General features: G+C 34.1%; 1 protein-coding gene across 7 annotated transcripts in view; it reads right to left on the bottom strand.

Moving 5' to 3' along the window:
- LOC149808497 (protein unc-79 homolog) overlaps positions 1–13,138 on the bottom strand; it is a 255,882-nt gene that overhangs the window by 55,313 nt on the left and 187,431 nt on the right. For all 7 annotated transcript variants that reach the window (XM_089978169.1, XM_089978143.1, XM_089978163.1 and 4 more), the window contains 2 exons: positions 6,454–6,696; positions 2,788–2,898 (listed from right to left, as the gene is read on the bottom strand). In XM_089978169.1, the coding sequence (XP_089834295.1) occupies positions 2,788–2,898; positions 6,454–6,696 (354 nt within the window). The remainder of the gene's footprint in view (positions 1–2,787; positions 2,899–6,453; positions 6,697–13,138) is intronic.

The following is a 13,138-nucleotide window of genomic DNA, read 5'->3' as shown; positions in this document are numbered from 1 at the left end:
TATATGATATAGTAATTCATTGTATATAATATAGTAATTCATTGTATATAATATAGTAATTCATTGTATATAGTATAGTAATTAATTGTATATAATTTAGTAATTCATTGTATATAATATAGTAATTCATTGTATATAATACAGTAATTCATTGTATATAATATAGTAATTCATTGTATATAATATAGTAATTAATTGTATATAATATAGTAATTCATTGTATATAATATAGTAATTCATTGTATATAGTATAGTAATTAATTGTATATAATTTAGTAATTCATTGTATATGATATAGTAATTCATTGTATATAATATAGTAATTCATTGTATATAATATAGTAATTCATTGTATATAGTATAGTAATTAATTGTATATAATTTAGTAATTCATTGTATATAATATAGTAATTCATTGTATATAAAATATTAATTCATTGTATATAATATAGTAATTCATTATATATATTACAGAAATCATTGCCTTATTAAGATTAGATATTCATGCTTGATTGTTCTGTTTCAAATATTTTAAAAAGAAATTTCATTCTTTTTCTATAATTTTTATGATTATCTTCAGATGAGCAGTGAAGACCAAATAACTCATTTTTTTATATAGAAAGCAGTTATAAAGTTAGTTCTTTCACATTTTTTAATTATTCAACTTAACTATAATCCAACAAAATATCACTATGGGAAACGGATGATGTATCTATATTAAACAGCATCCAGAAAGTTATATTTTTATAAAAGTTGTGCTTTTCATCATTTCAACCATGTGATTTTATGACTTGGTTTGTGGCATCATAAGGGTACCAATTTAAACTTATTGGTATTGTAACATTTTATGGAAGAAATACATTTATCAATCAAAATGTAATTTTTACGAAATATTAGGGCTATTTAAAGTGTACAGTAAACCGGGTCCTTTAAATCTGTGTTCATTTCAAAAATTACAAATTTTTAAAAAAATATATTCACTTCTAATATCTCTAGATCCTTATCCAGTGAAACCTGCACATAAAGCAAAACACAAATTGCTCTTGTGAACATGTGTCTTTTCTAAAGAGACAAGATATGAAAGTGAAATTAGGAAATGGGTATTTATAAATGCAGTTTTTAATGAGCAAATTTCTTTGATATGGAAGTATCCAAAAAGACATGTTTAATTTATTAGAGCTACAGTTTTGGCTATATTTGGACAAGATCATATAATAGTTTTCATATTTTTAAACCCTGCAAAAATGCACATTCCTATGATACTGTTTTGTGCAATTTAGTATCAACATTTTTGAACTTATATGTTGTTTTCTTGAAGGTAATGAGGAAAATTACATTACAAGCTCCACATTCTGTTTTAATTCATAGTACCTGTATATTGTGATCTCTATGCTTGGCAACAGAGGTAGCTGCCAGCCTGCCATCACTGGTAACAGAGGTAGCTGCCATCCTATCACTGGCATCTGAGGTAGCTGCCACACTACCATCACTGGCAAAATAGGTAGCTGCCAGCCTGCTATTACTGGCAACAGAGGCAGCTTCCAGTCTGCTATCACTGGCAAAATAGGTAGCTGCCAGCCTGCCATTACTGGCAATAAAGGTAGCTACCAGCTTGCCATCACTAGCAATAAAGGTAGCTACCAGCCTGTCAACACTGGCAATAAAGATAGCTACCAGCCTGCCATCACTGGCAAAAAAGGTAGCTACCAGCCTGTCAACACTGGCAATAAAGGTAGGTACCAGCCTGTCAACACAGGTAATAAAGGTAAGGTAGCTACCAGCCTGCCAACAGTTGCAATAAAGGTAGCTACCAGCCTGCCAACAGTTGCAATAAAGGTAGCTACCAGCCTGCCATCACTGCCAATAAAGGTAGCTACCAGCCTGCCATCACTGCCAATAAAGGTAGCTACCAGCCTGCCATCACTGGCAATAAAGGTAGCTACCAGCCTGCCAACACAGGCAATAAAGGTAGCTACCAGCCTGCCAACACTGGCAATAAAGGTACCTACCAGCCTGCCATCACTGCCAATAAAGGTAGCTACCAGCCTGCCTTCACTGCCAATAAAGGTAGCTACCAGCCTGCCATCACTGGCAATAAAGGTAGCTACCAGCCTGCCAACACTGGCAATAAAGGCAGCTACCAGCCTGCCAACACTGGCTTACATATGATGCATAACAGAGTTAAAATGCTTTAACCATAGTGAAACTCGCAAAATTACCATAGCAAAGGGGGTATTGCAAATGACAAAATAAAATTCCATCTTAAATTAACAAGATTAGGATCATAAAATGTTCTAATCCTAAAATATTTAATTAGAAACTTGTAGAGCTGCAGAGATTATTAGATTAAATGATTTAATAATCTGTACATTTTTAATCCTCATATTAGTCAACTATGTAAGTGTTATTAAGATACAGACATGTACAATCAGCACTGAGCTGACCAGGAAATCATAAAAGTCTGAGTTGCCAGCATCAGCCAATCAGAAACAAGCTTTCAAAAGAATCATAATTTGTGGATGGGTGAAACAAAATTTCAAATATATATTCAAACTTGAGCTTGAAGATTTTCAGGCCCTTGAATATGGTGTTCAGTCTTATGACAATGAAGTAGAGGATAATATAAATAAATAACAATTAGAGTGAATAAATTAGAGGTTTGGGGAATGACCAAACATAAATTGGTTTTATCACTTGTATTATTACTATCTGCTATCCATTATGCACACTATGTATGGAGAATTTCAGTATATGCCTTTACACAAGAATGAAAGAAAAGTAAATTACCTTGTTAAATACCCTGTTACACAAGGAACAAATATCCAGCACATGGGCCAGCTTGAAGGAACACTGTTGGATTCCTATGCTGATAAGCTTAGCAAATGGCTCCAGAATAAACTGAAAGGAAAGAGCTGTTTATATTTTAGCTATTTGTGAGAAATGCAATTCCATATAGATGTAACTAATTGTACATTTTCATTCTTTTTCTTATGAAACGTCATCTATTTTACAGCAAGATTTCTTAACTTCTCTTAGGTACTCTCAATGGTGCTAGTGGTGGTATTGTGTTCTTTCAATGGTGCTAGTGGTGGCATGAGGTATTCTCAGTGGGACAAGGAATGGTTAAGTACCCTCCATGGTGCAAGTATTGGTATTAGGTATTCTCATAGGTGTAAGTGGTGTTATTTGGTACTCTCAATGATGCAAGTGATTGTGTTAGGTACTCTCAATGGCACAAGTGTTGCTATTATATACTCTCAATGGTGCTAGTGGTGGTATTAGGTACTCTCAATGGTACAAGTGTTGCTATTATATACTCTCAATGGTGCAAGTAGTGGTATTGGGTACTCTCAATGGTACAAGTGGTGGTATTAGGTATCCACAATAGTGGATGTGGTGGTATTTGGTATTGTTAGTGGTGCAACTGGTGGTCTTAGGTATTCTCAATGGTGTAAGTGGTGCTATTAGGTACTCTCATTGGTGCAAGTGGTGGCATTAGGAATCCTCAATAGTGTATGTGGTGGTATTAGGTTGTAACAGGAGAGACCTGAATGGATGCTTGCATCAAATGACAACACAACACAATGTGATGAAAAATGGAAATTAATGAAATGAATTAATAAAAATATATACTCTACAAATACAGTAATTCTTTCACGCTCTAAACATATGTCTCATTCAATTACTTTATCCAAACATTCACAAATAGGAAAACAAACAAAAAATGGTTCATATATTCAAATGTATGATGGTAAGATTCATATAATCTCATGTAATGAAAGTGAGATTCAAATAATTTCATGGAATGAAAATAAGATTCAAATAATCTCATGGAATGAAAATAAAATTCAAATAATCTCATGGAATGAAAATAAGATTCATATAATCTCATGGAATCAAAATGACTCAAATGCACTCAATTGAAACAACTGTAAACTGACACAAACATATGACTCATTTGTACAGCCATATGATTCATAAATATTTATAAAAACTTGCAAATATGTCCACTGACAAACTACACAGTTCTCCCGAATTCTTGGGTTAGCCCACACTTGTATCAGCTGCACACACCCTTCATGGATCCACCATGCACACAAGTTTACAAATTAGCAGTTTTGTCTTTGTATGGCCTTGATGGTTACATCATCTTCCATATCCATATAGACATGCAGACAGCCAGACAGGCAGCCTGATAAACCTGTACACACATACATACAGACATCACACAGTTCTCCTGAATTTGGGTTGGCCCACTTGTATTGGCTACACCCACCCTTCATGGATCCACCATGCGCACAGACATATGTATAGATAAATGTACAGACAGCTACAATAAAACCAAACTGGTCATAATAACAGGTACAGAATTAAAATCTATAGATACATGCTACTAACTTAAACCCCTAATAGCAACTTTTAACAATTCAAAAGTTCACAATCTTTCAAATCCGCATAGTAGTAAAGGCAACATTTTCACGATATCACATTACAAACTGAATATGCTTCACATATCAAATAAAATACAAATGTAACACTTACCCCTATGGCTGTAGAACAAAAATGGAGAACGTTCACTCCTTGACAAGATCCAAAAGACCAGTGTGTCAGTTAAAAAAGAAATTTGCCTTAAATCTACAGGAGAGTGAGTATTAGTAACGGTAAAATACCCACACAAACTGTGCTTCTAGTGTCTCTTGCTGTAAGCGATCTACAGCAAAAACAAAAAACTGTTTATGACATAATTTGATGTATATACTATGAGATGACAAAAGGTGGGTATGATCTGACCCAGGGATCTAATGACTTAATTAGAAAATGCCCCCACTCCCAATGAAAAAGAGTTCTTTGATGGGAATTTTGGGTCCCCATTGGGCCTGCCCACCCCAAGTTGCCATGGTTACTTGCATGGCTGTGAACACTATTGCAATGATTAGATCATTTTGATTCATGCTTAGCCAACCTGTCAAGTGTGGCTTCCACCCAATACTGGATTATGGCAGAAGGCCCAAGAGCAATTTCCAAAAGTGGTGCCACCCCTCAATCAATGTTGTTACCATTTGGCTGCCCTGTGGGCCTTTCTGCCTGGTGGGGGCCCTAGAGCAACTCCTTCATTTGTTCCACTTCTGATATGGCCTTGCCTCCACCAACCACTTGTTGTTCATCTCCACAGTGTACTAAACTTCTTACATTTCCAAGTTTTTATTGATAATGGTACAGCACATAGACAAATGGATTCAAAATAAGTATTGCAAGAGTTACTTCCCATTCACAACTTCAAGGTCAATCCTATGTTTGTTTTGCAGAATAACTGAGATGGCCGAATGTGTTATTTCTGACTTATCAGTGTAGCATTAATTTTCACATGTATGTTAGGTGTTTTTTTATGTTGCGAGGTCATGGGTTTCAAGAATTAAAAAAATCATAAAATGGTCTTTTCACCATATATTCACAGGTTTTTTCTTGTGATATCCCATATGTGTAGTTGTAAATATGAAATTTTAATTTATGGGATCAAATAAAATACTGAACACAGTACCCACAACCCGAATTACTTTATTTAAAATATATGCTTAGCCATGAAAATTAAGATAATTTTCACAAACTCAACGATGAGCAAAAAAGTTGTGTTTTGACCTCCCCCCATGTGCTTTTCCTTTAACCGATTCAGCCCCGATCCCGTCTGTAGACGTGATGAGGCTGTACCCTACTTCAAAGCCCTGCAGCATCGAGGCCATTTAAGATAGACCAACGTGGGTGGTATTAAACAAAAGCAGACAGATATAGCTCTAAAATGGTATCAAATAATCTGGAAGTTCTAGTTGCACTACAAAATACAGAGAGAAAAAGCTCATTTTTTGGACCCGGTTTTTTTTCACCCAAAATTCGCTCGAGATCGGAATGCGATTTTGTGTCCGGATTTTAGACCTTTTGGCCTCAGATCTAAGGCATACCGGTCTTAACTGAACACAGACAGGTGAACCTTTGCAAAAACTAGGATAAGGTGGGCATTTGGAATAAATTGCGGTCTCCATACGAAAATGATGGGTCTATTAAGCAAAAAAAAAAAAAAAAAAAAAAAAAAAAAACTCCAACTTTTACCCTTCTGCTCATGCGCAAGCAAAATAACCAATGGAAATTGATGTTTCTAATACAACTGGGCATTATTCTCATGGATAATCTGTTGAAAACCGCTGTATTACGATGTGTTCAGAAATAGCACCCCAAATCTCGTTCCTATGCACATTTCAGACAAAAATGACAAAAACCTCTGGGGCCGAATGAGTTAACAGTCCTAAGTAAGATACCAAATAGAAAGGAAAAGGAATAAAATGTTTGCATTTTAAGACCAATTTGTTGTGCAATGTCATGAAAACCAGCCAAATTAAACATTTAGGAATTTTTTCCAGCCACAGTACAAATGAACAGTTCAAAATATTTCCAGTCCTTTACCTTAGCATTGCTGATTCCCATCACCTTGAGTAAGCTAGTAATGATTTTGAGTATGGGTGTCATGTCACAGGGGGTTGGGAGGATATCAGAAAGTCGCCGTAAAAAAGTGTCAAACTCGTTGATGATGTTAGTCCACATTGTAGAGGAAGTGGATGAGTCCAGATTACAGTTCATGTATGTGGCCAGGTTGTTCAAAAGCTGCATGATGTTCTCTGAGGACAGGTTCTTTCTATTGTTCAGGCCCTGGAACATAAAATGTTAAAAGACTGCAAGCCTCATCATCAAAATGAGAAATTAAATACAATGTAAGTCCTGCACAATGAAATACAGTAAAAATAATTTGCAAATATCAAATTTTCTTTAAATCTAGAATAAATACACAATATACAGTGAAACCTGCCTTAAAAGATCCTCTATACTGAGGACACCTACTTATAAAAGACATTTATAAGACCTTTTTCTTAAATTGTATCATTCCAAGAAGAAAATCTGACCCCTAGATACTCACAAAACTCAACAACATGAGTGCATACTTAAAATAAAATTTCTGATTTCCTATAATGAAGAATGAATTGCATACTAGATGTCTGAAAACTGAAGAATACTGTTTAATATGGGAAGTTATTTTATGCAATCTAACAACTACTGCATATTCTATAGCAACACTGAGTTGGATGTTTTCTCCCTCTTTATAATGCCATGGTGTCTATGAGAACTGTAATGTATACCCATCATAGTGAGATGGCTGTAAAATGAAGTACATTACAAATATAATTCTACTAATGAATAATTAAATGGAATCCATGTCCATACCCACTTTATTATGGGAACCATGTTATAATGAAGTACATTACAAATATAACTGTACTAATGAATAATTAAATGGAATCCATGTCCATACTCACTTTATTAATGGAACCATGTTATAATGAAGTACATTACAATTATAATTGTACTAATGAATAATTAAATGGAATCCATGTCCATACCCATTTTATTATGGGAAAAATGTTATAATGAAGTACATTACAAATATAACAGTACTAATGAATAATTAAATGGAATCCATGTCCATACCCACTTTATTATGGGAACCATATTATAATGAAGTACATTACAAATATAACTGTACTAATGAATAATTAACTGGAATCCATGTCCATACCCACTTTATTATGGGAACCATGTTATAATGAAGTACATTTCAAACATAACTGTACAAATGAATAATTAAATGGAATCCATGTCCATACCCACTTTATTATGGGAACCATGTTATAATGAAGTACATTACAAATATAACTGTACTAATGAATAATTAAATGGAATCCATGTCCATACCCACTTTATTGCTGGAACCATGTCATAATGAAGGGCATTAAAGTCAAGAAGTGCTGCATTGTAGTTCCCTGAGTGTCCTTTACTGACAGGTTTTGCTGAAAAGCTTACACTTTAGATCTGAACCAAATCCAGACAATTATGAAATCCAAATTTATTACAAGCAAATTCCATTGTGTATGCCATGTTAACTATTACCAGTACAAATGGTGTTCCTCATGAAACATGCATAAAGGGAAATGTCATGACTGTAATGGGGACACATTATGCAGAGGCTTGTGTTATGTATATTTAATTTAAATATTTGTCTGTCAGTTTTTTAAAAATTTTAATTCCATGACATGCTATTGTAATGTAATATTATTTACTGGTATAACGGTACCAATTGTGCAAGTCCAGGTGGGCGGAGCTTAAGGCGTATGGAACATTGTATTCAGAATTAAAGAACAACACTAGCTGTGATTGGTGCATTATGTAAGAGCTGTACTTTCTGTTTGGCTTAAAAAAAAGTTGAGCCTCTTGGCAACATGTGAGTTTGTGTTAATTTCTATCTAGATCATATTTTGTATTTTTTATGATTTTTTTAAAATATGGTACACATGGCTGAAAATGTGCTTGTTGTGACTAGATAACTCTTACCCCTGTCTAGTTCCAGTAGAGTTATCTCTCTTAAATGCAATGGAGTACCTGGTTATGTCATTGTCAAATTGACAATCTAGCATTGTTCTGTATGACAGTGTGTGACATGCATGCCCAAGTAGGACAGAAAGTATATTTATTTCACAAAACATTAGCATTGAGGTATATGGAAAAACAATTGGTATCGTGATACCTAAAGGAAAGAATAGCCTCACAGTGTATCCATAGAAAACGCATACATGTGGGCGGCATTTATGAACTATACTAGTTTGATGTAGGAAAACAAATGTGTGCTGAACAGTTTTGGTCAAATATTGAAAGTTTTTTAAGAATAAAATGAATGAAATCTTCAGAAAATAGCACAAGTTGGCTTTGGATGGGGACTTTTGATAACTATAGCTATGATAGATATAGACTTGTGCTACCTGATCCCTTTATGTATGTGCTGTTACCTCCTAGATTGGAATGCATGCAACAAAATAAGTTATGTAAACATAATATAGTTGATTTTGGCCAAATATTGGCTATTTTACCTGCAAAAGATGAAAAATCATGTGTACAAAAACAGCTATCTTGTTCTTGTAAGGCATGCCATAAACAAGGATAGAGAACACTCTAAGTACACTTGTAGATAGATCACTTGTACCATGTGGGATGTTTGTTCTGGCATGAGTAATTGTTAGGTAATTTATTAAGGATATGGTATCCCTTCCCACTTCGATTTGAATTGTCCTGCTCTAATTGTCCTTTTTTTATTATACACTTTCCTGCTTTGAAATTGTTCATGTAGTTAGTTCAGTTCTCTTGCATTCCCTTTTGTTGAAGTAGCAGTGAACACCAACAAACAAGAACAGTTTCCTTAAGTCAGCATTTCCCATTGGCACTTGTATAAGCCCAATTATAACCTACTATTGACTTTCAATTAATCCTATTTCTTTCTGTCAAGCTGCTCTTGTGGAATTTCCATGTTTGGTCCAACATTACAGAATGATAACCATTTTAGTCACACAGTGTGTATTCATTCCATTAAAATCCACAGTTCTTGAAACTTTGCATCCCATCGCAAGAATCCAAATTGGCATGAGATGATATCTGCATGGTTATGGAAGGCTGCACTCTACATGCCAGCATTGTAGAAAATATGAACTATGTGATATGAAAGAGCTGCGTCATCTTAGAAATTAAAATTACATGACTCTTGAGGTCTCCACTAAATATAGGAGTCTAAATGTTAGGTTCTCACTTTATCAGTAATGTATTTTGAGATAATTTAATTGCAATGAAGTTAATACAGGTTGTTGATGAACTCATCTATATCACATGGATAATGTATTAGAGGTTACCACACCTTATATATATCATTCAGTTATCTCCCTTACACCAGTCATAATATTTCAAGGAAATAAAATCTCACATTTTCAGTGACTGGTTATGAAAATAAAGAGAAGATTTGGGAAGTATTATATTAGCCCTCAATCTTGATGCAAATGTAAGTAGAATCAATTTAACAGTTTCTCACAGTAAAGTTTACAAGTTTAAAAACTGATAAGGTATGTTCTGCTTGGATCTGAGATAAGTTTCTCTCTATCTTATGCCAATTATTATTAAATTCTTATGTAGAAGAAATATACTTTATATGTATCCATATTATCTAAATTATTCACCCTTTTATATTAGATGGAAATGAACACAACTTCACTTGAAATTTGGGTACCTGTAACGGATGTTATAGCACAGTTGCCTTTAGGCTGTCCTTGGACCTGTTGGGCCCTGCCCCATACATTTGTCCAAGGTAAGGTCATCAAACTTTCACTTCTCATTTTTTGCATTGCTGATTTTGCCTCCTTTAATTCCTTTATCATAAGCTACCTCTCCCTTTTAGATAAACACTTTCCTCCTGTTTTTAACTCCATTTGATATGCTATACTTAGTGTTTATATTTGGCATTTTTCTGTATTTTATTCCCCTGATTTCACCCCCCAATCCAACATAACCACTTAGAAGCTGTGATTTACTATATTTGGTGACTGACTGGCTTATTGAAACAATTTTATTCACATTACAAAGGAGGAAAGCTTACTATTTGTGTTACAAAGAGGATGGGTAGGTGGACCTTTGTGTGAGTACTGGTGGTTAGTGACCTCTTGTATCTGCAGATAGTGTAAAGTGGTCAAAGCTTATACTTTATAATAAGATTGGGTCATGTCCACCTGTCTCTGATGTTAAATTCTGCACCTACCAAACAAATATAAATTCCTTTCTTTTAGGTGAATTGTACATTTTGAAGTAGGACAGGTACATACTATTTGGTACATTGACCTTTGACCTAGTTATTACATAATATGACATAATGTGATTTATCCCATATCACCGATGTGAAGTTCAATAAGTGCTGATATGAATAAGATCCAGCTCATAGTTGAAAGAATTCATTTTATTTCAAAAGATGATTTTGATGGTGAAGCAAAAGTTAGAAAACAATAGTTCAAACAGCTCAATGACATTTCTATACACATTCATATAAGACATAGGTTAGTACCTCATCAAATTGTTTTTCACAAGTGAGACTAAGTATATTTGTTACTTATACAGTCCCGAACTATTTCACAGATTATTGGAAAAATTAAGGTTTGCTATAGGTATAATGGTACCAATTGTGCAAGTCCAGGTGGGCGGAGCTTAAGGCGTATGGAACATTGTATTCAGAATTAAAGAACAACACTAGCTGTGATTGGTGCATTATGTAAGAGCTGTACTTTCTGTTTGGCTTAAAAAAAAGTTGAGCCTCTTGGCAACATGTGAGTTTGTGTTAATTTCTATCTAGATCATATTTTGTATTTTTTATGATTTTTTTAAAATATGGTACACATGGCTGAAAATGTGCTTGTTGTGACTAGATAACTCTTACCCCTGTCTAGTTCCAGTAGAGTTATCTCTCTTAAATGCAATGGAGTACCTGGTTATGTCATTGTCAAATTGACAATCTAGCATTGTTCTGTATGACAGTGTGTGACATGCATGCCCAAGTAGGACAGAAAGTATATTTATTTCACAAAACATTAGCATTGAGGTATATGGAAAAACAATTGGTACCGTGATACCTACTGGATTTTATATTGTCCAGAATAGAGTTCGGTCCTGTTTGTTCTGACTGATTTTTTTATTTTTGCTGTAAGCAAATAATAATTGAAATATTGTATCTAGTTGCTGACCTTGTTTTAAAAAAAAAGTGACAGTTTTAGTAAACAACCTTTAAGTTTTTAATTTTCTTTTATTCTTCTTCTCAGAGTAAGAATATTAAGTGGAGTCAAGGTCATAAACGGACTATGTGACATCAAGCATATGTTAAATGATAAACAAACTTTTATTTTTCTAGAAGGATGAACTCTTGACCCCCATCCAGGAATCTCTTTTGCATTTTAGTTAGTCTTATAACTGATGTTATGATAAGAATTATATCAGTTGTGCCTTAACACTTGAGACGTCAAGTTGTTTTATGTAGTGTCAAGTTCGGGCTGAGGTTTTATTTTCTTTAAATTATTGAATTAAATTGACTGTTTTCCCTGGAAATACAAAAGGGCTCTGATAATTCTTGAACATATTACATAGAGGCATGAGAGAAATTTCATGACTGTAATGGGTACACACTATACAGAGGCAAAATAGAAATGTAATGACTATAATGGGAACATATTACATATAGGCATGAGAGAAATTTCATGACTGTAATGGGTACACACTATACAGAGGCAAAATAGAAATGTAATGACTATAATGGGAACATATTACATATAGGCATGAGAGAAATTTCATGACTGTAATGGGTACACAATACAGAGGCAAAATAGAAATGTAATGACTATAATGGGAACATTACATATAGGCATGAGAGAAATTTCATGACTGTAATGGGTACACACTATACAGAGGCAAAATAAAAATGTAATGACTATAATGGGAACATATTACATAGAGGCATGAGAGAAATTTCATGACTGTAATGGGTACACACTATACAGAGGCAAAATAGAAATGTAATGACTATAATGGGAACATTACATATAGGCATGAGAGAAATTTCATGACTGTAATGGGTACACACTATACAGAGGCAAAATAAAAATGTAATGACTGTAATGGGCACACTATATACAGATACAAAATAGAAATTTCATAATCATAACGGACACATACTATAGAAAGGCACGATAGAAATGTCATGACTATAACAGACATGCAGTGTACAGTGGCATGATAGATACTTCATGTTTTCATATGGAACTACTAATAACTTGATACAGATTTAGTGAGATCCTCCTTAGTATTTATGCACATTTTTTATAGACCATAGGAATGGAGAAGTATATGCTAACATAAAAATGAATGCAAAAACCCATATCAGCTATACTCTATAGACTCTACTCATCCTATCTGATTGATGTTTGGATAGTATGAACTTTTCATCATTACTGATTGATGTTTGGATACAGTCTGAACTCTTCGTCATTACTGATTGATATTTGGTTAAGTTTCAACTATTCATCAGTTCTAATTGCTATCTAGATTGAACTCTTCATCAGTTCTGACTGCTGTTTGGGTACAGTCTGAACTTTTCATCAGTACTGATGGATGTTTGGATACAGTTTGAACTCTTCATCAGCACTGATGGATGTTTGGAGACAGTTTGAACCGTATCATCAGCACTGAT

This window comes from Sinohyriopsis cumingii, chromosome 1 (genome assembly GCF_028554795.1).
Source record: "Sinohyriopsis cumingii isolate HCF-2022 chromosome 1, ASM2855479v2, whole genome shotgun sequence".
In the NCBI taxonomy this organism is placed as follows: Eukaryota; Metazoa; Mollusca; class Bivalvia; order Unionida; family Unionidae; genus Sinohyriopsis; species Sinohyriopsis cumingii.
Note: the sequence above shows the minus strand (reverse complement) of the source record. Positions and strands in the feature narration are given on the sequence as shown.